Genomic DNA, 23,308 nt, shown 5'->3' with positions numbered 1-23,308 from the left:
AAAAAGGGGGAAATTGTTGGGAACCTTGTGGAATATCTTAATCCTTGTTTTGATGATACCAAAATCCATAGGTCTTAATTGTAATAGACTAGAACGGTTTTTGAACTCAAGTGTTAGAGTTCGTTTCTAGTTTAGCTTGCGGTTCTGAAGACTGAAGGACGAAGGAATGAAGATTGAAGACTGAAGATACCAACTGAAGTATCAGTTGAAGAATTAGTTCGGAACTGATTACTTAATGCGAGCCGCGTGGACTTAGCGGACTGATACTAAAGTCAAGTATCAGTTAAACATTCTTCCTCGGACTGAACTTCCAACGTTCAAAGGAAGCCACGTACTCACAAAAAGTACAGCCGCATTAAATGCAGAGATCTCAGGATCTCCTTATCTCTGCAGAGGTCATTCCTATTTGGTGGCTACTTTATCAGAGACGTCACATCTCCTGTCCTTCAAGAGAGCCGTTTCCACCAAACAAGGAACCTCGAAGATTGAAGCCTCAGCCCAAATTCAAAATGCTCTCCAACGGAAGAAATCTTGAAGACGTTCTCTGCCAACGGATCTATTCAAGACCTCTCCTATAAATAGCGTTTGAGGATCACTTCAATGTTCACCGATTCAACGACATAAGCTGAAGCTCTGCCAAAATCGCTACTTAGCCTAAAGCTTAACCTCCCCAAAGCTTGAATCGAAGAAGAGAATTCCAAAGCCAAAATCAATCACTGCTGATTACATACATTCTCTTAGACCTTAGGCAAACCTTTGTTTACCTAGAAGCCAAGGTCAAACTTGCTCCAAAGAACTTGTTCTTTGAAGTACAGTTGGCAACCGTTCAAACCTCCTTTCAAGATGAAAGAGTAGAGTGTTTGAGTGATTCGGAGTTCAGGAAGGTACTCTGACTCTAAGAAGTCTTAGCGCGGGTTGTGCTAAGCGAGAGAAATCCGACACGAGTGAAGTGTGGGTACTGAAGAAGTGGTTTCTTCAGTGGTACGGTTGTGTGCACCCGGCAAGCACACGGTTCGGTTTGCAGTGCACCTGTTAAGCACTTGCGGAATGGATTGTTGGTCTGATCAACCGACCGTGGATGTAGGAAAGGGTTTTTCCGAACCACGTAAAAGTCTCTGTGTTATTTACAGCTTTCAGTTTTACATTCTTACTTGTGTTGTTTCAATTGATAAACTGAATACTGACTAACTGCAAAGAGAAACCTAAGACTAACAACGTGCTCAACCGAGGCTATTACGAAACTAAGTTTATTTCCACTGCGTGTGATATCAGTCTGGCTGATCTATCCTCTGATAGTCAGGAAGACTTATATCATCTCTGTTTTAGCAAACTCGATTGAAGCCCTTACGTGCATCAGTTAAGTTCTAACAACTTAACTGATAACTCCTTACTGAAGAGTTTTCAGTATCAGTCGTCAACCCTATTTGGTCAAAACTGTTTTCAGTCAACAGGTGTCATAGTTTGCGTGTAAAGTTTCGTTTTGATCTCTATCTTGAGATCCCTCAGATTTGAGGAAAGAAAAATAGCCCATAGGTGTATTCCCCCCCCATACACCTATTTGAGACCCTCCGGACCTAACACTAGTACGAGTCCTTCATTTATTGTTGCAATAACTTCAGGTGAGCTTCAGTTGGTCAGTACTTTAGTCGAGATTCTTCAGTTAGGTCTTCATTAGTCTTCAGTCTTCAAGCTTTACCTCTTCAGTCTAACTAGAACATGAACTCTAACACTTGAGTTCGAAAAAGAGTCTAGTCTAGAAAATAAAATCTAAGGGTTTTGGGGTCATCAAAACAAGGTTCGGATATTTCTTCTATCTTCCAACACTTATCTTAACCAACATAAAAAAATCATCTCCAATTCACCTTATTCTATTTGCTAACAATTGTACATGCAATAGGCACCACTTGCTCATTTCCATATTTTCCAACTGCAGTAAGCAATTGTCTCTGGCAAACACCTTTCAAGAAACATCCATCCAGACTAAATATAGGTCTACAACCATCCAACCAATTCCTCTCAAAAGTATCCAACATGATAAACATTCTTTTGAATATTTTTCTACCATGTTCGAGTCCATTCTCACACAACAGCTTTATTTTTAGGGTTACTTCTTTCAATGTCTCAGCATATGCAACTAGAGTGACAAACTATTGCTTGAAGCTACCTTCCAATTCATCCATTATAATTTGTTATGCTAGCTTACACTTGTACTCACTGACATTTTGTCTTAAATATTTCTTAATCTCATTTTGCGTAGCTCTGACTGAGAATTTGGGATTTTTATAAATTTGGTCCTTAAAATAATTAGAAAAAAACCTCTGATTAACATTAGGTTATGAGAACTGTCGAAAGCATTTGTGTTCCATCATTGCACTTTTTCACAATCAACACACCTCGGTTTCCATCCTTGGATATAAGTAGCTTGAAAGGAAAATCAGATTTATTTACACAGTTCACCTTTAATCTAGTGGGATCACTTTTTTCAAACTTTGAGTTATATACAAACTTTACTCCATACTCGTTTATTGCATCCTTTGCCTATTGTACATTAGAAAATGTCATCCCTACAAACAAATATTTTGTAACAAGCTCGGAATATAGATTTTCATTGTTTATATCTGTATGCTTTGTCACTGCTACTTTATCCAGCGTCATCGTCCCAATCCTATCACACCTCAATTCTTGAAGAAATAAATATAATCAAGATGCGAACAATTCATAGAAATAAACAAGGGAAAAACCTTGTTGAAATCGAATGATAGGAAGCCGCGGGGAAAAACCCATCGAACACGTGCGTTTTTTGGCCAATTTCATCTTCCATTTAAATAAAAAATGCTATGTCATTCTTTAGATTATACACGTAAGATAATTTGTGCACACGTCGGATAAGTAATGGGTGAAAAGGTTGAGTATTGTCAGACAATTTCGTTGGGCCAAAAATTAAAATGGGTGAAAAGGTTGAGTATTGTCAGACAGATTTCAAAGCTCATATCTAAATTCAAAATCGGTGAAAGTTGGTGAATTTATACCAAACTAACCCTTAAAAATATTTTTTTTGTGCACAAGTGCGTATCTAATATATTTAAAATTTTCATATATTTATAAAAGTTAATGTATAAAATAGTTACGGTGTATTTCTAGTCTAACGCTAGTTCAATGATAAAATGATACTCTCTCCGTCCCATATATAGCTTATTTTTCTTATTTCGGATGTCCCATTTATATAGATTTATTTCCATAAAAAAAATTTATTTACTCATTTAATATTTTATCCCTATTTAATTTTTTAATTTACTCCAACTTTAATACATCATTAAATACTAAATATGGGCATATTAGGAAGTTTACATATATATTTTCATTTTCAATGGTTTTTCTTAATCTTTGTGAAAATTTCAATCAGCCTATATATATGAGTGTAATTTTAAAAAATTGTACTCCCTCCATTCACCAAGAGTGTAACAGTTTTGGTGGACATAAATTTTTAAAAACTAATTGATAGATGTGTGTTAAAGTAGAAATGAGTGGTGGTTGTTGAATTGGGTGTGGTGTCATAAAGAAATGAGTGGTTGCAATTAAAAGGAGAAAATGAGGTCATGTCTAAAAAAAGAAAGTGTTACACTCTTTGTAAACGCCCAATCGGATAATTGTATTACACTCTTTATGGGCAGATTGAGTAATAAATTGACGAGTTGAGAGGTTGGGATAAAATCGATACTAACTATATAAATTAAGATATGACGAATAAATTTTAGGGTTAATTACCTTTAAATTCATAAACTATGGTCAATTTCCATTTTTTCCCTCAAACTTTGAACTTCCTATTAAAAACCATGAACTATCGATTTTTTCCACTTTTCCCATCAAGCGAATTTTCGGCCAAAATCAGACACACATGGAATCGGATTTTGCCGACGTGGACACACCGATAATTACTAAAACGACGTAGTCATGTATCCCACAGAAACGACGCCGTTTTTTGCCCGTTTTTACTTAAATAAAATTAGGGTTGTTCTCTCAAACCCTCCATTAACAAAATATTCTTACAAAATCTGCAGATCATTGCAAGAATTGAATAAAATATCTTGGGCATTTAGGTAAGTTGAAGATTGAGCATCCCGGATTGAGCACTCGTGCATAAGATACTAACGAATGTGGTGTCGTCTGGCTCGATATTCTCTCCCTCGAGTTGATTGTCGAGGGCGAGAGCTTCCCTCACGAGCCCCTTCTCTGCACATCCAGCTATCATTCTAGCATAACCGAAAATCACAGTAGACCACAACACAACATCTCTTGACGGCATCTTCTCGAAGACCTAAAACGCAGTGATCATTTCCTCAGCCTTGACCATCAAGAATAGCGTTCCAGCTTACTCTGTCTCTGTGAGGCATTTCGTCGAAAAGTTTTTACACCTCCTTCAATTGGGCCACCTTCACCAACCCACTTATCATCGAGTTATATGTAACCAAATCCCGCTCCTCCATCACATCAAACAGGGATTTTGCGGCCTCAACGCCCATCAATCCGTACTTGGAGTACGCATCGATCAACGAATTAGGCATGAACAAATCCGAGTAAAGAATATAAGACGAAACGACGTCGTTTGATATTATGTGGCAGAGACTGCACACGTCAATGCCACTTTTTAAGTGAATATCGTCACGTCGAATAATTCCAATATTGATTTTAGCCGAAAATTCGCGTGATAGGAAAATTGGAAAAAATCGATAGTTGATGATTTTTAATAGGAAATTCAAAGTTTGAGGGAAAAAATGAAAATTGACCATAGTTTATGAATTTAGAGACAATTAACCCTAAATTTTAAAGATATAAGATTAATAAGTGTAGTGTGTAGTAAAGATCTACGTAGATTGGATTGGATTTTTAGCCCAAAATAATACTCCCTCCTCCCTCTATCCAATTGATCTTGTCCTGTTTTTCTTTTTGGATTGTCCCATTGATATTATTCTGTTTCTATTTTTAGTAATGATTTTACACTAAAAATAATATGGTTTCACACATTTATTGGGGATGGATCCAACAACCACGAAATAGGACGTCGGGTACGTCAGGATCGGCGGGCACTAGCAACCTGAGAACCACAAACACGTTAGAGCCCTTCTAGGAACACCGGTGGGGGTGTCGATGGAAGGGCCTCCGACGCTCAAGTCAGTTCAACAATAAAAGATATTTGATGGAATTCGTAAAAAATAATAATAAAACGTGAAATTAATGAAATAGTAGAGCAATATTGAAGTAGTCGGTCTGGCTGGTCGGACTAGTCAGCCTGACGGATCAGGGTTGTTCTGAACTCCAGACTGTGATAGCGTGGAAGCGGATTGATTGAGCAAAGAAGCAAATCGTGTAGAATATGAGTGCGGGTAGCAGTGATTAGAGTATGAATGATTGGATGGGTCGTCTGACCTAGTCGGGTTGTATATATACTAGTCCCTTGGCGGCTAGGGTTGCTTCTCATCTTAAGTTCCACCCTAACTGCTCCGAAATTTTAGGAGAAGATCTCCCACGATGCCTATTTTCTTTTCCTCTTCACCAAGTAGCAGCCCTTTCTAGGGTTTGACATGACGAACCTGTATGTCTATGGGCCTAAATTTGGACTTTCGATATGGATCGAATCTGACCCATCCGATTGGATCATCTAGTTGGACCGAATAAATTCATTTGGGCCTGATACGAATTTTGCCCAATATAGTTTGTCCCCCACTCTATAATTTGGATGTTTTCCAATTAGAGAGTTATTACTTAAAATTCTTTGAAGAATACATGCATGTGTGTGTATATATATATATAATTAAATGGGTATCTATATAAATTATTTTAATTATTAATTGAATTGACTTTAAAATTAATGTAAAAGTAACTTTATTGTAAAATCCATCAAGTTCCAACACTTGAACATTCAAATCTATGTTGGGTACATATACGTATATAAAAAAATATATATATTAATGGCTTATGATTGCCTCCAATAAAATGGTCAATTCCTTTTTTTTTATATATGTATACGTAACTACACATGCACTATATAATATATATATTATAAAAATTTTGAAAGGTGCGAATTGATAAACAAGTAAATAATATCGAAAGCTTTATGGAAAAGAGAGTAGCTTATCTCAGTACGTGTTTGTCAGAAGGAGATTGCAAATTTGCAGCATATCTTCTTTCTCTTGTTCTAAGATATTCATGTGTGTTGATTTAGTAGGTCGGAGGCTAGAAAAGCTGGTGGATGGGTTGATGTCAGTACAAGAAAGAGAAATATCCAGACTAGTCGTATATTGATGTATTAGGTAATTGGGAAAGCGTACAGCAGCGTATGGTAAGATAGCATAGTGTACCTGCACACTTCACTTCATTTGGGGTTTACTAATATTGTAGGGTTGGTTTGGTATCCGAAAATTCATTCTTGGCTTCGAGGATGTTGGGTATGTCAGGTGGGTTGGGTAGCTAAAAGCTCATTTTTTCAATATTACATCAGTGTTGTCGGGTTGAACGGATATAAAGAGTAGGATTGATTCCACCAGTCTTTCCCACAAAATACTGCATACTTCATTTATTTATTGTAGCCAATCAAGCCAACATGAAGCTTTTCTTTTCCTTTATATATGTAGATCATGTATATGCATGTATTAGTATAGGTGAGCCTTGCTCGATTATATTCAATTAGTCGGGTTGACTAGGGATTTTATTCTACACAATTTATTGAGCAATAAGGTGGAGCTCGGCTCGGTTCATTGGCGAGAATAGGGACGAATACGTGACATCATGAGGCATTAGATACTATAAAAAAGGATGAGGGTAATTACATTCGACTTTGTTAGCTCATGCGGGTTCGGGTAAGTTACATTCAATGATTTTTGTGGTGTTGGCCTGAACTTCCATTTTTATACAGTATAAGAATTTTCTTTTTTGTTTGGCATGCACTTTATTTTTGTTGGATCTTTGGGGGCCTTGAAGTGCTTGTAGATTTTAGAGTGAAGATTTTTGGAGGAGAATTCTAAGAGGTTGGTTCTCTTCTGCTTACTTTAAATGTTCTTGAGGTTATTCGAATATTCTTCGTGTTTTTGTTAATTTTTTTCGAGCATGTCGTTTTCATATTTTTGTCGTATTTTGCTTTGACTTAGCTCGATTCGTCGTTTATTATTTTTAGCTTTGATTCTACATGTTGAATGTTTATGACCTAGCCTCCGTCGGGTTGGATTGATTACATTATTTGTTTGGTTGCTACAACTTATTGTCTATGTTCGTTTGGTTGGATTGAATTGTAGTTTGATATGTGCTTGTGGATAGTTGGCTTGGTTGTGACTGTTAGTTTGTCATGCTTGTTCGATGAGTTGCGTCTTGGCTATAATATGTGCTTATTTGTTGTTGCTTGGTTGATTGGTCGGTAGCTGTGGGGCTTTTTAAAACTAAAACTTGCTGCTTTTATAGGATGTCTGATATGTCTTATCGAAGTGGGGACCACACGGGTTCGTCGGGTAGTTCCGTTAGGACATTTGGTGATGGAGAGAGCGCGATGTGTCTTGCCATTACAGGAAATGTGGTTGGGTCAAGTTGGGCTAAGTTGCCTGCTAAAAAATCTGGAGTCGGGTTTGGGGTGAATAGTTTTGGTCCCATTGTGGGTTCTCAAAAGATGGATGACACTCTTCCAAAAAACAATCGTGCTTCTAAGATAAATTCTGAGGATCAGTTGCGTTGGATCCGTCGGGTTTATAGTATCCCCGAGTGGGCAAGTTTGCATGCTCCCGATACATCACTTCGTCCTAATTGGGATGTTGAGGGTATGGTCTGTATGTACGAGCTTCCCTTTACTTTGGGCCTTCGTCTCCCGCTCCCCCGTCTGGTGGTTGAGCTTTGTAACTACTACCGAATTTCTCCGAGTCAACTGATGCCTAATACTTGGAGGATCCTGATGGCCGCGGAAGTGTTTGCGGAACGGAAGGGTTTTGACATCAATATGTATGATGTCTTGTATGCTTACCAGTTGGGTGAGACCCGTATAGATAAGGGTCGTTATCAGTTTAACTCCCGTTCTGATGCCCCAATACTCATTACTAACCTTCCGGAGGATCGTACAAGGTGGAAGGAAAAATATTTTTTTATCAGTGTCGAGGCTTTAGGGGTTCAAGACGGTTACAAAGTTCCATCTGCTTGGTCCAAGCCGCGTGAGTATTTTGGTTTATTTGTTGTTAAGAAATGTGTTGTTATAAAATTGTTATCTAATAAGGTATCATTTCTCTAATATGCAGGTCGGATCAACGGGAGTCTTCCAGTTATATGCGGGTTACCGGAAAGGGCACAAAGGTTTTACTCGTTCCCGGAGGAAGATCGTGACTGGCGGGTGATCTTGTCGGAGGACAATCTTAGAGGTTCTTCTTTGTGGTGTGATATTCCTGTTCGTACCGAAGGTATTGTTCATCCACCTAGTCGTGCTCGATTTCGTATTGCTCTAGTAGCTAGAGCTTTGGAAATTCTAAGGCAAGGTCGTGAAGTGGAAGGTTTTCCATTATTATTTGAATTGACCCCTGCTGAGCGCATATTTGTAGACCAAGCGATGGCAGACCTTCCATTCTACCAACCAAAAGGCAGTCGGGCTGCGTAGAAAGTCATGGTTAGCTCAAGTGAGGAACCTACGACTGATCTCTTGGATGCGGTGTCTCTACCCTCGCCTGTCGGGAGGGGCAAGCGATCCGCATCATCCGTCGTCTCTGATCAGTCTGGTGGCTCAATCATTATGAAGTTTCCTGTGGATGCTGCTGCTTATTCGCCTTGTGCTCCGCTGCTTGAGGATCGTGCTCGGTTGGATGCTGCTGGCTATGACTCGGCTATGGAGGCTATCGTTTCCCATTCATTTTTGGTAGGGTTATGTTTCTTTGTGTCGTTCATTTTATTTTTTGTTCAAATTGTAACAACTTATCGTGTTGATTATTCTATATCTTGTAGGGTACACGGGGTATCCTTTACTTGGGGGACAAGGTGAAGGAGCTTGAGAAACAACTGACGAAACTTCGTGCCGAGCAGGTCGACTGTAGGAAGGAGAATCGTGATTTGAAGAAGTGCAAGGTCGAATTGGACAATGTGATTAAGGGCTTGCAGGAACAAGTGGCATCCCACGAGCAAGATGCCGGGAAGCTTCATGAAGCACTTGAGAATTTGGAGGCTGTCAGTGCTCGAGTGAGGGATCTTGAGTTTGAGATCGTACAATTGAAGAATATGATGGAGGATGTTGGGTTAGAGACAGAGGTCTTGATTCGTGGTGAGATTTATCAAGAGTTTCGTGATGGTAAGTCAGGTGAGTGGGATGTAGATTGATGCATCCTTGAAATGGAGAAACTGTTGCAACAAAGGGCTGAAAAAGTTGCTGCTATCCGGGCTCGGGCGGTTGCCGAAGCTAATGAGTTAACCGCTACTCTTGATCGATTGGATGCCGAGGATGTTGCTGGCATGTTCCATGGTTCCACTGATCCCTGATTGGTGTTTATCTTTATCATTATGTAGACTTGCTTAAACTTGATATGTTTGGTTGTATTTGGTTTTTAAGATTATTTGTACGGATTTCTATATTTATTTGTCCCCCAGTTTGGGTCTTGGTCGACTTGGAGACTAGACTCAAACTTAGTGTTGTCGTTGTATTTTAGAATTTTTCAGCATAGCCGACCAGTTGGAGGGTTTGAACCCTTGAATGTTATGAAGTTGGGATATTTGATCTTGAGTTGATTTTTCTAAGTATTGATAATATTGTGATGTTGTTTGTGACTTATGGAAGTATGTGGGTGTATGGTTGATAGGGTGGATCTTGTCCAATGATATATTCAACAAGTTGGGAATGATAGTTGAAAAGGGGTTGGTGGGGGGTGGGGGCTGCGCTCCGTGGAGCTGCCTACATACCCTTTAAAGGGATCAAGCCCAAATGTAGTTCTGACCTGCATGGAAAGGTCAGTAGTCGTGTAGTAGGTTGAGTGGGTCTCGTGAGACCTTAAGAAAATAGAAGTATAGTAGAAGTGTAGAGTTCAAGTGTGATACTGTTTGAGATGGATAGCGTTCCAGCTATTGTTGATGTCGCGTCCGTCTGTCATTTGTAACTTGTATGCCCCGTGTCCGACTACTTTAGTGATTAGGTAAGGACCTTCCCAATTTGGGGCAAGTTTGCCTGCTCCTGCTTCCTTGGTGTTCTGAAATACTTTACGGAGTACCCAATCACCTGGTAGGAATGTTCGGGTACGAATGTGCTTGTTGTAGTGTTTGGTAACACTTTGTTGATATGAGGCAAGTCTGATATTCGCCTTGTTTCTTTTCTCGTCGAGTAGGTCTAACTCGAGGCACATAGCCTCTTGATTGTCGGTGTCTGTGGTGAGCTCGAACCTGGCGGTAGGCACTTCACTTTCGGTGGGTATTACTGCTTCCATTTCGTAGGCTAATGAGAAAGGAGTTTCTCCTGTCGAAGTTCTTGTGGTCGTTCGGTATGACCAGAGTACGCCGGGTAGTTCGTCTGCCCATCTTCCCTTAGCCTTTTTCAATCTCTTCTTGAGGGTGTTCATGATGGTCTTGTTGGAAGACTCTGCTTGCCCGTTTGCCTGTGGGTACCTTGGGGTGGAAAAGCTCAACTTGATATTCCAAAACTTACAAAAGTCTTGGAATTCTGCGCTGATGAATTGTGATCCGTTGTCTGTGACGATCTCCTTTGGCACCCCATATCGACAAATCAAGTTTTTCCAGATGAAGCTTTTGACCTCCTTATCTCGTATTTGGTGGAATGAGTCCGCCTCGATCCACTTGCTAAAGTAATCTGTCACGGCTAGCATGTATACCTTCTGTCCAGGTGCTGTAGGTAGCTTGCCTACGATATCCATTCCCCATTTCATAAAAGGCCATGGTGATGTGATGGCGGTCAGTGGTTCTGGGGGTAGGTGTGACACTTGAGCGAACCGTTGGCATTTGTCGCATCTTTTGACGAAGTTGGCTGAGTCGGCTTTCATGGTAGGCCAATAATATCCGTTGGTTAATGCTCGGTGGGCTAGGCTTCTCCCACTTGAGTGGTTTCCACACTCCCCTTCATGCAACTCGGACAAGATGTATCTCGACTCTGCAGGGTTAATGCATTTTAAGTATGGACCGGTAAAAAAACGTTTGTATAACTTACCTTGAATAATGGAGAATCGGGCGGCCTGCACCCTAAGTCGGCGGGCTTCATTCCTATCGTCGGGTAGCTTGTCATGCTCCGAGTACTCCATTATAGGGGTCATCCAAGTCTGTTCGGGTGATACTTCCACCACCTGGTCCTCCTTGTCTTTTTGAATGGCAGACCATTTGAGGCAGATGATCGGGATTGTCTTAGGCTCTGTGGTTTGGATAGATGATCCAAGATTGGCGAGGGCATCTGCGTGGCTGTTATCTCCTCTCGGAACTTGGGCTATGGTGAACTCCTCAAAGCTGGATTGAAGTTCCTTGACTTTACCAAGATAGGTGACCATCTTAGCATCTTTGGCTTGGTAAGCGCCTTGTATTTGGTTGACCACGAGCTGAGAGTCACTGAACACGCTGATTCGCTTAACTCCCATTTCCTTTGCTAGTCCGAGTCCGGCTAGCATAGCTTCGTACTCTGCTTCATTATTGGTGGCTTTGAACTCACAGCGGATGGACTGCTCCACCATGTCGCCTAGTGGTGAGATGAGGACAAGGCCTAGTCCACTTCCTCGCATATTACTGGACCCGTCTACGTATAGTCTCCAAGCTCCGACTTGGTTGGGTCGCTCGGTCATGCAGCAGAGCTCCTTGTCGGCCTGCATGGTAAGGTTAGGAGTAAAATCAACTAAGAAATCTGCTAGTACCTGAGACTTAAGAGCCGTGCGTAGCTTGAATGTTATGTCATGCTCGCTCAACTCCACTGCCCACTTGGTCAGTCGTCCTGAGAGTTCTGGTTTGTGGAGAATGGCCTTGAGTGGATAGGTGGTTATGACTTGGATTGGATGGCACTGAAAATAAAAGCGTAGCTTTCTAGCTGCGTGTACCAATGCAAGAGCTAGTTTCTCCAACTGACTATACCGTGTTTCTGCATCCAAAAGAGACTTGCTCACATAGTAAATTGGAGATTGCTTTTTGTCATCCTCCCTGACCAACACCGCACTCACGGCTGTATCGGATACAGCCAAGTAGAGGGTTTCATGATCCTTTGGTTTAGCTAGCAAAGGAGGGCTGGTTAGGTACTGCTTGAGCTCCTGTAGGGCGGATTCGCACTCCTCTGTCCACTCGAACGATTTGGCTTTTCGTAAGGTGTTGAAGAATGGGTTGCACCTTTCGGATGATTTTGGTATAAAACGACTAAGTGCGGCTATCCTCCCAGTCAGCTTCTGGATGTCTTTCACACACGTCGGTGAAGAGATCCTCTGGATCGAATCAATTTGAGCTGGGTTGGCCTCTATCCCTCTTTGTGTCACCATGTAGCCTAGAAATTTCCCTGCAGTTACACCAAATGAACACTTAGTAGGGTTTAATTTCATATCGTATTTCCTTAGGATGTTGAATGTTTGTTTGAGATGATCAATATGATCCTTCGCCTGGATGGACTTGACGAGCATGTCGTCGATGTAGACTTCCATCGTATGCCCAATTAATCTCTCGAACATCTTGTTGACTAGGCGTTGGTACGTTGCTCCAGCATTCTTCAATCCGAATGGCATATACTTGTAGCACCAGAGCCCTATGTTGGTCATGAATGACGTCTTCTCCTCGTCGTCAGGGTGCATCCGTATTTGATGGTATCCAGAGTATGCATCCATGAAACTCAGCAACTCATGGCCAGCTGTCGCATCTACTAGCATGTCAATATGCGGTAGAGGGAACGAGTCCTTAGGGCACGCCTTGTTGAGGTCCGTGAAGTCGATGCACACGCGCCACTTGCCATTCTTTTTCTTTACTACCACCACATTAGCTAGCCATTCGGGGTAGTGTGCTTCCCGGACGAGTCCGTTTCGTAGGAGCTTCGTGACTTCTTCATTGATGATCTGGTTTCTCTCGGGAGCGAATTTTCTTCGTTTTTGCTTCCTTGGTGGATAACGTGGGTCTACCTGTAACCTGTGAACAATAATGCTCGGATCTATCCCTGTCATGTCCTCATGGGACCAAGCAAAACAATCATAATGCTCAGTAAGAAATAAAATAAGCTTCTCTCTCAGTTTGGGATCGAGTTGTGCCCCTATCCGGACTTTGTGATCCGTATAGTCTGTGTTGATTTGGATTTTGTCCACTTCCACAACTTCTTCTTCAACAAAGCTGGCAGGCCGCTTTCGATTGTCGGGCTTGTCGGGTTGGTTTAGTTGGTCATGCTGCACATGTTGCCCTAGCTGTGGTGACTGGTCCGTCTTGGTGTTGGACGAACCCTTTTCCTGTAATTGCTATTGAGCATGTTTTGTCTTCATGGTGGTCTGGTAGCAGGATCTGGAGTCCTTTTGTTCTCCCCTAATCTCCTTGACGCCCCACTTGGTCGGAAATTTCACCACTTGATGAAAGGTGGAAGGGACCGCTTCCATGTCGTGGATCCACGGGCGACCGAGGATGACGTTGAATGCGGAGGGGGCATCAATCACCAGGAATCTTGTTGACAAATTGACCCCTTCGGCGTAGACGGGAAGGTCGATCTCCCCAATGGTTGTCTTGCTCTCACCGTTGAAGCCTATGAGGACAGCGGTCTTCCTAGTTATGTTTGACTCGTTCAAACCCATCTCCCTGAAAGCATTAATAAACATGATATTGGCAGAGCTGCCGTTATCAATCAACACTCGTTTCGTTAAACAATTTGCAATATAAATAGAAATAACTAGAGCATCATGATGAGGGTTAAGAAGCTTGTCTGATTCCGTCGTTTGGAAGCTGATTGTCTGGGTTGGCTGGTCTGCCGTAGCTTGACTAGTCACACTCCCTCTCGTTCTGGTAGACATGGCTTGCCTGGTATGCCTCTTTGCAGCAGAGTGTGTAATCCCGCTAACCTCTAATCCGCCAGAAATGACATTGACTGTTCTCTCATGGTTTGGCGGGTTGGGTGGGGTGACTTCTCTGCGCTCGTCTCGTCTGTCATTTCCATGCTTTAGGGTATGTTGGCCCTTGTCTGTTAGGAACTCAGTTAGGTGACCCTCTTTGAGTAAGTGTGCCACTTCCAATCGTAGTGCAATGCAATCCTCTGTTCGGTGTCCATGGTCGGCATGAAACTCGCACCACTTAGATCTATCTCTCTGGTCGGCTGGTGCCCTCATCTTTTCCGGCCATTTGACTTTGTTACCTAGATTCTTGAGAGCTAGGACTGCCTCAGTTGGCGAGATGGACAAGTTGTACTCTGGTATCTTGGCCCATTCACGTGGTCGTGTCTCGTAAGGTTGGTCATACTGTCTCCTTTGGTATTCTTGTCAGGGAGGTGGGTAAGGCTCAGACCGCCTATCACTCGTCCTCCTTTCTACCCTGGAGTCCCTTCTAGAGTTTCTGCTTGGTGAAGATCGGTGGTGGCTGTATTGATCTTCCTCCCACTTGATTTTGTGCCCATGCCTTGGCAAGTACGTCCTCCATTGTTCTACAAGGGTATTTGGTGAGGTCTTTGTAGAGGTCTGAGTCGGGAAGAAGACCCTTTCGAAAGGCGGTGACCGCTATCTGGGTGTTGCAGTTGGTGATGGACACCTTCTCCTTGTTGAATCGGCTGATATAGTCTCGGAGAGACTCACCACGCTGTTGCACCACGGCATACATATCCTCCGATATCTTTTCAAGTTTCCTGCTACTAGCATATTGCTGCACAAATATATCTGTTAGTTGAGCAAAACTTGAAATAGAATAATTGGGAAGGTTAGTGTACCACTGAAGGGCCGGTCCTGTCAAACTAGAACCGAACCCCTTACACATGCAGGCCTGCCTTAATTCACGAGGAATTGCAGCAGTAAACATCCTTTGCTTGTACTGAGCGATGTGGTCGGTCGGATCCGTCGTGCCGTCAAACATTTGCATGCTCGGAAAGCTAAACTTGATGGGCATTTCCACCAAGGCAATTTCATCCACAAATGGCGAGTCGGCATAGTAGTTCTCTGAACTTTTGTGGATGGGTGCCGGGACACCGGGGATTCGCTGGATCAAGGCCTCCATTTCCGCCAACTTTCTCGCCAAGTCTTCATCTTTGATTGCGTATGGGCCAGTTGTGGTTGGTTGGGCGAATTCATTGGTAAACAACTGGTCTTGGGTGAACTCCCTCGGACCGTGTCCGTCAGCCTGTTGGTTAACTTGGGTTGGCGTGATCGTCTGGTTGAGCCCCAGTATGGCAGGTTGTATGCCTCCAACGGCGGCATTGCTCATTGCTGCGCCCGGCGTGGTGAAGATGGTTCGAGCATGTTGTCCTCCGGTGGTGGTTGTTCCATCTTGTCGGTGTGTTCCTGCGGCTCTGGCGTCCGGGTTGAGTTGACCAAGTTCTCGTACTTGCTCCAGCGCGGATGTTGTCGTGTTAATACCTGCAATCAAAGTCGCACGACCAGGGTCAGTCTGATTACCTACCATATTACGGCTTCTTACCGAAGATGACGGATCCATCATGAGACGGTTGGATCCGTCCTTACGACTGATCGGTGTGTCTCCCAGGGGCTGCATGGAAGACACTTGGGCTCGGAAGCCGGGAGGTTCGATGATCTCGATAGGCTCCATAGCTTCGAGACGGTCATACAAGTTGGCGTTCTCTTTTTCCAACTTCTTGCATCTCTCCCGCTCCTGATTCATCTGTTCAGTCAGGGCGGCGACCTGGGCGGCTAAGTCAGCCTGATCAGTTTGAGCAACCACGTGGGGTGCGTCAGGAGTTTCAGATCCGTCACGACCGTCAGACATGATTGATGCTCGAAGAGATCTACGGGAAGTGCGTTGATTCGCTTGATTGCTAGGGCCCCACGGTGGGCTCCAAATTGTTGGGGATTGATCCAACAACCACGAAATAGGACGTCGGGTACGTCCGGATCGGCGGGCACTAGCAACCTGAGAACCACAAACACGTTAGAGCCCTTCTAGGAACACCGGTGGGGGTGTCGATGGAAGGGCCTCCGACGCTCAAGTCAGTTCAACAATAAAAGATATTTGATGGAATTCGTAAAAAATAATAATAAAACATGAAATTAATGAAATAGTAGAGCAATATTGAAGTAGTCGGTCTGGCTGGTCGGACTAGTCAGCCTGACGAATCAGGGTTGTTCTGAACTCCAGACTGTGATAGCGTGGAAGCGGATTGATTGAGCAAAGAAGCAAATCGTGTAGAATATGAGTGCGGGTAGCAGTGATTAGAGTATGAATGATTGGATGGGTCGTCTGACCTAGTCGGGTTGTATATATACTAGTCCCTTGGCGGCTAGGGTTGCTTCTCATCTTAAGTTCCACCCTAACTGCTCCGAAATTTTAGGAGAAGATCTCCCACGATGCCTATTTTCTTTTCCTCTTCACCAAGTAGCAGCCCTTTCTAGGGTTTGACATGACGAACCTGTATGTCTATGGGCCTAAATTTGGACTTTCGATATGGATCGAATCTGACCCATCCGATTGGATCATCTAGTTGGACCGAATAAATTCATTTGGGCCTGATACGAATTTTGCCCAATACATACATATTTTTACTATATTAATTTAATTTAATTTTTCTTAATAATTATCCCAAAAGAAATTAAATAAACCTAGGGACGGAGTACTTATTCGCTGAAAATATAGATTCGAAGACGTCCAAGTGGTGCGACCTCTTATGTGTGAACAGTGAGGTCCCAAGTTCAAACCCCACAGGCTCCCCTTAGCCATCTCCCCAAGTCAAAAAAAAAAAAAAAATCCGAAGACGTCTTTTTACCAATTAACCCTTTGCTTTACAAACAACTTTTTTAGCTGTCTTCTTTGGAGCCACACCCCCACGCGCCGCCCTTTCCCTTCTCTTTTTCTGCAAATCTGCTTCCTCCTCGACTGTTTCTGCCGCCTACTTTCCCCTCTTCTATTTTTTCAACGTGCACCTGTCTAAATCGTCGCAGGGCAGTCCTCTTCGCCGGCGGTAGGGGAGCTATCAGACAACTTCCGGGAACCCTCTTAGAAGTCGAGGTAAATCTCCGATTCATCAAACGTGGTTTTGGTCAGACTGCAGTCCATATTATATTTTCTTACTAAATATTTGTCCCATATGTTTACATGTCGCGCATAAAAAATCGATATGAACCTATCTGCATGCTTTGATTATGTGTGGACTTATTTCTTGATTGGTCGTGAAATGTTCGATGATATGCCTCAAGGGGCTCGCTTAAGCTATTTTTTACGTTTGAATATTTGGTTCCTGCTCTATCACTCCCTGATAATCTTGGGGCTTTTTTTTTTTTTTTTTTCATCCAACCGTAATGATAATTGTTTTGAAGGATTTTAATCCGACCAAACCAAAAATAGTAAAAAGAACGGATTGTTTTTGGATAGGGGTGGGTTTTTATTCAAAAATATGTAGAAGGCATCTTTATTTACTTTCTTTGGTGGAATTTGATTCTGAAATCTGCTTGTAAAGATCTTAACTACAAATATTTAGCAATATCCCAGTTGTGCTTGACTGATAAATGTTCAGCTTCTATATTTGATTAGGTATATGGCATCATCTTCCATATTTTCCACTTGCACCATAAAGCGGAGTGTACTTGCTCCTAAGGCTTCGAAGACCAATGCTGAGTCTGTTTGCAATCATCTGAATGGTATCTTTAAACTAACATATAGATCTCTGTCCATATCTGCATCTGCTGACACATCACATTCATGGGCTTTTCCAAATGGGAAAGCATTTGACTGGAAACAAGGAAACTTGTCTTTGATGAGTGCAGTCAAATGCAGAGCGCTGAATGTTGAGACAAAGCCTTTATTTTCACTGGGGAGTAAATTTGAACTCGAAGACGTTATTGAAGCTCAACAGTTTGACAGAGATACTCTCAGTGCCATATTTGACGTGGCACTGGAGATGGAGAAGATTGAGAAGAACTCAACTGGAAGCAACCTTCTTCAGGGGTATCTGATGGCAACCCTATTTTATGAGCCCTCAACCAGAACTAGGCTTTCGTTTGAGTCCGCTATGAAACGTTTGGGTGGGGAAGTATTAACTACAGAAAATGCACGAGAGTTCTCATCAGCAGCAAAAGGGGAGACACTTGAAGGTAGTTAGTTATTTTATTTATTTGAGTCTGTATGGAAACACGCTTGTACTGATCCCTGTTGATCCCCAGATACCATAAGAACTGTTGAAGGTTACACTGATATCATAGTGATGAGGCATTTTGAAAGTGGTGCTGCAAGAAGAGCTGCAGCTACAGCCAATATCCCAGTTATTAATGCTGGAGATGGTCCGGGACAGCATCCAACCCAGGTCTGCAAACTGGAGTTCTTTGTTGAATTCATAAATATGTTAATCAAGTTTTTAAATTCAACAATGTGTTTTGCTCCTCCAAACATGCAATGGTTGGTCTTTAGAAGGAAACAAATTTGTATTTAAACAGCTTTTGCTCATTATCATTTACCTTTTCCTTGAGAGAACAAAAGAGAAACATATTAGCTCCTTGCAAGGATATCAATGGCATGTAATTTATGAAGGGTTTAAGAACTGGACAAACAGTTCTTTGAGGATGTTCATAAGAACAGTGATTTGATTTTTGTGTGAGACCTAAACAGAATGTTGACAACAATTTATTAGTATATTATGTCGTATTCAAGTGAATGTAAGATTAATTATTTTGGTTTCCTTATGTGAGGAATCTTAAACTAATGCGGTACCCCAGTACAAAAATGATTCTATGTATTTGTCTGTTGGACCGGAAACTTTGGCAAATCATCCATCTTTGCAATCTAGAGCATAATTTAGAGGTTTACTGACAACTAATTATTGTCTGTAGGTTAAAACAGATAAACTATCTATAGTATTGCTCTTGGGTATAATGTGTTATGTTCATCTTAATGTATTTTACTTCCGTGTTGATGGACAGGCTCTCCTCGATGTATATACTATTCAACGAGAGATAGGAAAACTTGATGGAATCAAAGTTGGGCTTGTAGGAGATCTTGCTTATGGGAGGACAGTCCGGTCACTTGCCTATTTGCTGGCCAAGTACAAAGATGTCAAAGTTTACTTTGTCTCACCTGAAGTAGTGAAAATGAAGGTAATTTAGAGTATATAGTTGTCTATAAATAGGTGCCAAATTTATGTATGATTTTTCTTTCTAAGTAATCAATTTGGGGAAAAGATAATTTTGTCAATATACCTAATGAAATGAGATTACAAATTCTTCCTTCATTACAGTCGACAATAAGTTGAGATTATGTTGTCTTGGTATCATTTCAGGATGACATAAAAGATTATCTAACCTCCAAAGGAGTTGAATGGGAAGAGAGTGCTGATTTAATGGAGGTGGCTTCTAAATGTGATGTTGTATATCAAACCCGTATTCAGCGAGAGAGGTTTGGAGAAAGAATTGATCTTTATGAAGAAGCTAGAGGCAAGTACATTGTGGATCAGAATGTACTGGATGTGATGCAGAAACATGCAGTTGTAATGCATCCTCTACCACGGCTTGATGAGGTAAGGTTGGCTTTACTGTTATGCTACCACTTTTGATGTTTTTTTCAAACTTGTCGCATCTCTAATTCTTGATTTATGGTCATGGACCAACTTCAGATAACTGTTGAAGTTGATGCTGATCCAAGGGCTGCCTACTTCAGACAAGCAAAGAATGGCCTATACATTCGTATGGCCCTTTTAAAGCTTTTGCTTCTTGGTTGGTAAAATGCATTTTATTTTCTCCAAAGGAAAGTAGCAGATTTTTCGCAATTGCTTTCTCAATCCAAAGGAAAGTAGCAGATTGCCTGCTTGAAGACAAAAAGCTCAGGGAACTATTGCAATTTTTCGCAGTCATTATTTTCTGGAAATTGGCAAATTTTGTTTTATTTTTGAGGGTGATTTTCATGTAAGTAGACGATTCAGGAACAATGGTGCAGTCCCCATTGTCTTCTTAGAAGTATCATTTTTGTTGAAGTTGGCTATTCCATCTCGTTAGTTTGAGTTCCTGATATGGATTCATAAGAAATTTGCTTATGATCATTTGATATGTCATTGTGTTTTCTCTCTTACTTCAAACTCATCATATAGTAAGATCTGTTTAATGCTCATATGACATTATAATGTGCATTAGTTAAATGTTTTAAATTATAGATTAGGATGTGAGATTCATTTGAAATAGATGAATGAGTTGCAATTGAATGTATAATTTGTTTAGCAATGGTACCAAATATATAGAATGTAGCAGTACCAGGCTCTGCTTAGACAATGCTAGAGATTGAATTTGTAAATTACTATGATAAACCAAGTTATCTTTCTATTTGAAATTTTACAGCAAAAACATTAAATATTTGCTTAATTGCTTCTCGGTGATTTGTGTTAACTAGAATACATTAGAGGCCTTGCTCCTCACCAAGTCCAACCACACCGTCATGTGCTGGAATCCACACTGTCTGTGGAATGCTCCAGCAGATACCCTCTCTCTCTCTCTCTCAATTTATTTGGCATATTCTGGTTGGTTGAATTTTTCCTGTCTTTTTATGTTGTGTGATGCTTGGATTGAATTAGCAGTTTATATCTTTTTAACATATGTATAATTTTAAGTACAGGTGAAAAGGTTGGTTGTGGTTGAGACAGAAGAAATGCACGATGCTTGGAAGCAGAAGAAGCTAATCACTGAGCTCTGTGTGTCTTAAATCATCAGTGTGCTCTAGCCCCGACTCAAGATTCTCCTTCATAATTTCTGAGAATTCACTGGTTAGCTCCATCCTTTTCTTTGGGTTTAATCAAAGAATTGTTTGATGACAGTGATAAACCACAACGATTATGCATTTCTAAGTCTTACTGTGTACTTTTCAGGTAAATTTTCAGTTGTGTCAAGATCTGAGAGATGTCTTCTTGCTTTAATTTCACAAACTTATCATTTTCGTATCAGTATATAATATGTTTGTGAACCGAGTTGTTGTTGTAATAATAAAGACAGCTTAAACTAGAAACTCTTGAAATGAAAGAATCAGTTGCTGCTTTCGTGTTCAAAGAACTAAAGAATATATTTGTAATATGTGGTTTTTATTCTAGAACTCGAGTAATTCTGATTCTCTATTTCTTACCAGCCTCATGTAGTGCATTCAATTTGGCGAAAACTCCAACAAGAGACGCCGTGTTGTACGTGCAGGCTTCAGTTTGTGCAAAGTTAGTTCTTCTATCCCTGAACTCATCATTTAGATCAGGCCCTCCAACGAGGGCTCCAACCAGTACATTTGGGTTCGGAGCTTGGCGTCCGAGCCAGCTATGGTAGCCCTGCATACACCCAACAAAGACCTTGCTATCTCTGTACGACACTGTCGATGCTCCCCTGTGGTGCACCCTCTTGGGGTACGAGGGCTCGACTCCCACCAAGTAGCTCACCCCCATGGGGTTCGCGCCCAAAATGTAGTCGGCTTGTGATTTTACGAACGAGAGGATCTCATGCGACCCGACTGAGCTGGCATGGCAGTTGAGGGTTTGGTTGGTGGAATGGAGGTGTTCGGAGTAGGCTGTGAGCAAGAGAAGGCCGTTGGAAACGTACTGCATGTTGTTCCATCGGCGGGTGTAGAGTAGGCCGGCCGGGGTGCGCTTTACGTTGGTGGAGTTGTTCATGTTCAAGCAAGCACAGATGTAGAATTCTGCCTTTGATCGGTATTGTAGCAGGGTTTTCTTTTCTTCTCCACTTTTCCCTTTGATTGGTAACTGCAACATTGTAGACAGATGAATAAATAGGATGGGGTTTATTTTCATCCATCCATTTCAGAAATACACGAATGGTTGAAGAAGATTTACCATGGCTGCAATGGCTTGAACAGCAGCGTATTTAACATCCCAGCTGAACTCAGTGATGGCCCAGGTGGTTCCACCAAATGATTCCCCATTCTGAATAGCATAATTCAAATAAGTGACATTGTCGGTGGCTCTATACAACCACAACGCTGCCCACAGCAGCTCATCCTTGTATCCACTCGCTGATGGGTAGTACCCTTTCACCACTTCAATACTCTCGTCATATCTCCCTCTGAATTTCTCACCAAACTCGAACAACTGCAAACATATTATTATCATTCTAAAACTTTTCAAAACACAAGTCTCAAAAATCATCAAATCCACCTGTAGCGCGTGTTCCAAGAGAAGGCGGGAGTAGGGCGGATTTGTTGTGCTAAAGACAATGGAGGCTGCGGCCATGGCTGCCGCCGTCTCGGCCGCCACCTCAGTGCCGGGGTTCTCCTCGTCCACCTTGTATGCGCGACGGGACGTTGTCATGTCCTCCGGCCGCTGCCAGCAGAGATGATCGGTTTCGCCATCGCCCACCTGAGCCCAGAGGACATGAGGATGAGGATGAGCTTTGATGAAATAATCAGTTCCCCATTTGATGGCTTCATGGGCATGATCGAGCTCGCCGGCGGCACCTATTTCATCCCCATATTCCACAACGCTCCATGAAAGCAAAGTAATTGTGTAGGCCATTGGCAGCCCAAACTTCACATTGTCACCGGCGTCGTAGTAGCCCCCCACCAAGTCCACCTATATATTTCCAAAACAACACAATGTCTTGGTGTGAGATGATATACTACGTGATAGAAATACTCAAACAAACCAACCCACCCCTTGGTCAAGGCCATCAAGAAGGCCCGAGTGGTCGCGCCACCTCACTCTCTGCTTATGAGGGAGGCGGCCAGAGCGCTGCGCCTCAAAGTAGAGGAGGCTCTTCGAGAGGGCGTCCCCGTAGTCCAAGGATTCGGAAAACGGGACACCACTGAGGATTGACACCACCAACACTAAAGAGGTGTATGCTGCCATTTCTTCTACCCTCTACATTCTCTTTGTGTCAACTAAATCTTTATATAACAATATTCCACACATGACATGCATCAATGAATACTGTAATATTCATACAATCGTTATTTTGCAATAAAAGAAATATATGAGTATCGAACAAGATCTCTGTAGTCGAGCTGAATTAGAATCAATGTATTAATACATATTTTTGTATTTCTCATGTGCCTAAAGTGAATTTAATAACTTACCTCATAGAGAATAGATTGGATTTCTGGACATACATACCCTACATATCTGTGTGTATATGTAAAGACTTAATGATAGAATGAAGATGGGCATAACAATAAAAACAAGAATTCCCTACATCATTATAATTCTTTGCAAATAAAACCATCGGTGAATGGTGTTCAAAGTTTCCTTTGCAAG

The 23,308-nt window shown here is 41.9% G+C and overlaps 5 protein-coding genes across 18 annotated transcripts; 2 read left to right on the top strand and 3 right to left on the bottom strand.

Annotated features, from left to right (window-relative positions):
* Positions 1-8,626: 8,626 nt before the first annotated feature.
* LOC131008116 (uncharacterized) lies at positions 8,627-9,330 on the top strand. The gene is made up of 2 exons (XM_057935014.1): positions 8,627-8,875; positions 8,962-9,330. Exons 1-2 carry the CDS (start codon positions 8,627-8,629, stop codon positions 9,328-9,330), a joined length of 618 nt encoding a protein of 205 aa, XP_057790997.1.
* Positions 9,331-13,409: 4,079 nt separating this feature from the next.
* On the bottom strand, positions 13,410-14,264 carry LOC131008115 (uncharacterized). Its single transcript, XM_057935013.1, has one exon. It carries the CDS (start codon positions 14,262-14,264, stop codon positions 13,410-13,412), a length of 855 nt encoding a protein of 284 aa, XP_057790996.1.
* A 2,615-nt stretch (positions 14,265-16,879) lies between these two features.
* LOC131011518 (aspartate carbamoyltransferase 1, chloroplastic-like) lies at positions 16,880-21,866 on the top strand. Of its 14 annotated transcripts, none has more exons than XR_009096985.1 (9): positions 16,884-17,100; positions 17,623-17,729; positions 17,856-18,182; positions 18,252-18,391; positions 19,005-19,178; positions 19,361-19,597; positions 19,694-19,763; positions 20,461-20,932; positions 21,187-21,866. XR_009096985.1 is itself a non-coding variant. In XM_057939297.1 (8 exons), the coding sequence occupies exons 2-8, from the start codon at positions 17,627-17,629 to the stop codon at positions 20,684-20,686; spliced, it is 1,308 nt and encodes a 435-aa protein (XP_057795280.1). In that variant the 5' UTR covers positions 16,885-17,100; positions 17,623-17,626; the 3' UTR covers positions 20,687-21,866. The 14 variants fall into 14 exon arrangements, 5 of the variants coding, with proteins under 5 accessions (XP_057795282.1, XP_057795280.1, XP_057795284.1 ...); XR_009096986.1 differs by having other exon boundaries at positions 17,606-17,729; XR_009096983.1 differs by having other exon boundaries at positions 16,885-17,100; positions 17,623-18,182; positions 20,461-20,587; positions 20,683-20,830.
* On the bottom strand, positions 20,321-22,903 carry LOC131008113 (endoglucanase 5-like). The gene is made up of 2 exons (XM_057935011.1): positions 22,709-22,903; positions 20,321-22,627 (listed from the first exon to the last, which is right to left on the bottom strand). The coding sequence occupies exons 1-2, from the start codon at positions 22,901-22,903 to the stop codon at positions 21,860-21,862; spliced, it is 963 nt and encodes a 320-aa protein (XP_057790994.1). The 3' UTR covers positions 20,321-21,859.
* Positions 21,173-21,811, bottom strand: LOC131008114 (endoglucanase 11-like). The gene has a single exon (XM_057935012.1). It carries the CDS (start codon positions 21,809-21,811, stop codon positions 21,173-21,175), a length of 639 nt encoding a protein of 212 aa, XP_057790995.1.
* Positions 22,904-23,308: the final 405 nt, after the last annotated feature.

The sequence above is a fragment of the Salvia miltiorrhiza genome, chromosome 2 (genome assembly GCF_028751815.1).
Source record: "Salvia miltiorrhiza cultivar Shanhuang (shh) chromosome 2, IMPLAD_Smil_shh, whole genome shotgun sequence".
Taxonomy (NCBI): domain Eukaryota; kingdom Viridiplantae; phylum Streptophyta; class Magnoliopsida; order Lamiales; family Lamiaceae; genus Salvia; species Salvia miltiorrhiza.
The sequence above is the reverse complement of the archived record's forward strand: the minus strand, read 5'-3'. Positions and strand labels throughout refer to the sequence as shown.

What these genes read in the sequence shown, in the direction of transcription:
- LOC131008113 (XM_057935011.1), bottom strand. Translation starts at nt 22,903, where the DNA reads ATGGCAGCATACACCTCTTTAGTGTTGGTGGTGTCAATCCTCAGTGGT. An exon ending in TTGATGGCCTTGACCAAGGG is followed by an intron (nt 22,628 to 22,708) that starts GTGGGTTGGTTT and finishes GGAAATATATAG; the next exon opens with GTGGACTTGGTGGGGGGCTA.
- LOC131011518 (XM_057939297.1), top strand. Translation starts at nt 17,627, where the DNA reads ATGGCATCATCTTCCATATTTTCCACTTGCACCATAAAGCGGAGTGTA. An exon ending in CTCTACCACGGCTTGATGAG is followed by an intron (nt 19,598 to 19,693) that starts GTAAGGTTGGCT and finishes GACCAACTTCAG; the next exon opens with ATAACTGTTGAAGTTGATGC. An exon ending in AAAGAATGGCCTATACATTC is followed by an intron (nt 19,764 to 20,460) that starts GTATGGCCCTTT and finishes TGTGTTAACTAG; the next exon opens with AATACATTAGAGGCCTTGCT.
- LOC131008114 (XM_057935012.1), bottom strand. Translation starts at nt 21,811, where the DNA reads ATGTTGCAGTTACCAATCAAAGGGAAAAGTGGAGAAGAAAAGAAAACC.
- LOC131008115 (XM_057935013.1), bottom strand. Translation starts at nt 14,264, where the DNA reads ATGAGGGCACCAGCCGACCAGAGAGATAGATCTAAGTGGTGCGAGTTT.
- LOC131008116 (XM_057935014.1), top strand. Translation starts at nt 8,627, where the DNA reads ATGGTTAGCTCAAGTGAGGAACCTACGACTGATCTCTTGGATGCGGTG. An exon ending in TCGTTTCCCATTCATTTTTG is followed by an intron (nt 8,876 to 8,961) that starts GTAGGGTTATGT and finishes TATATCTTGTAG; the next exon opens with GGTACACGGGGTATCCTTTA.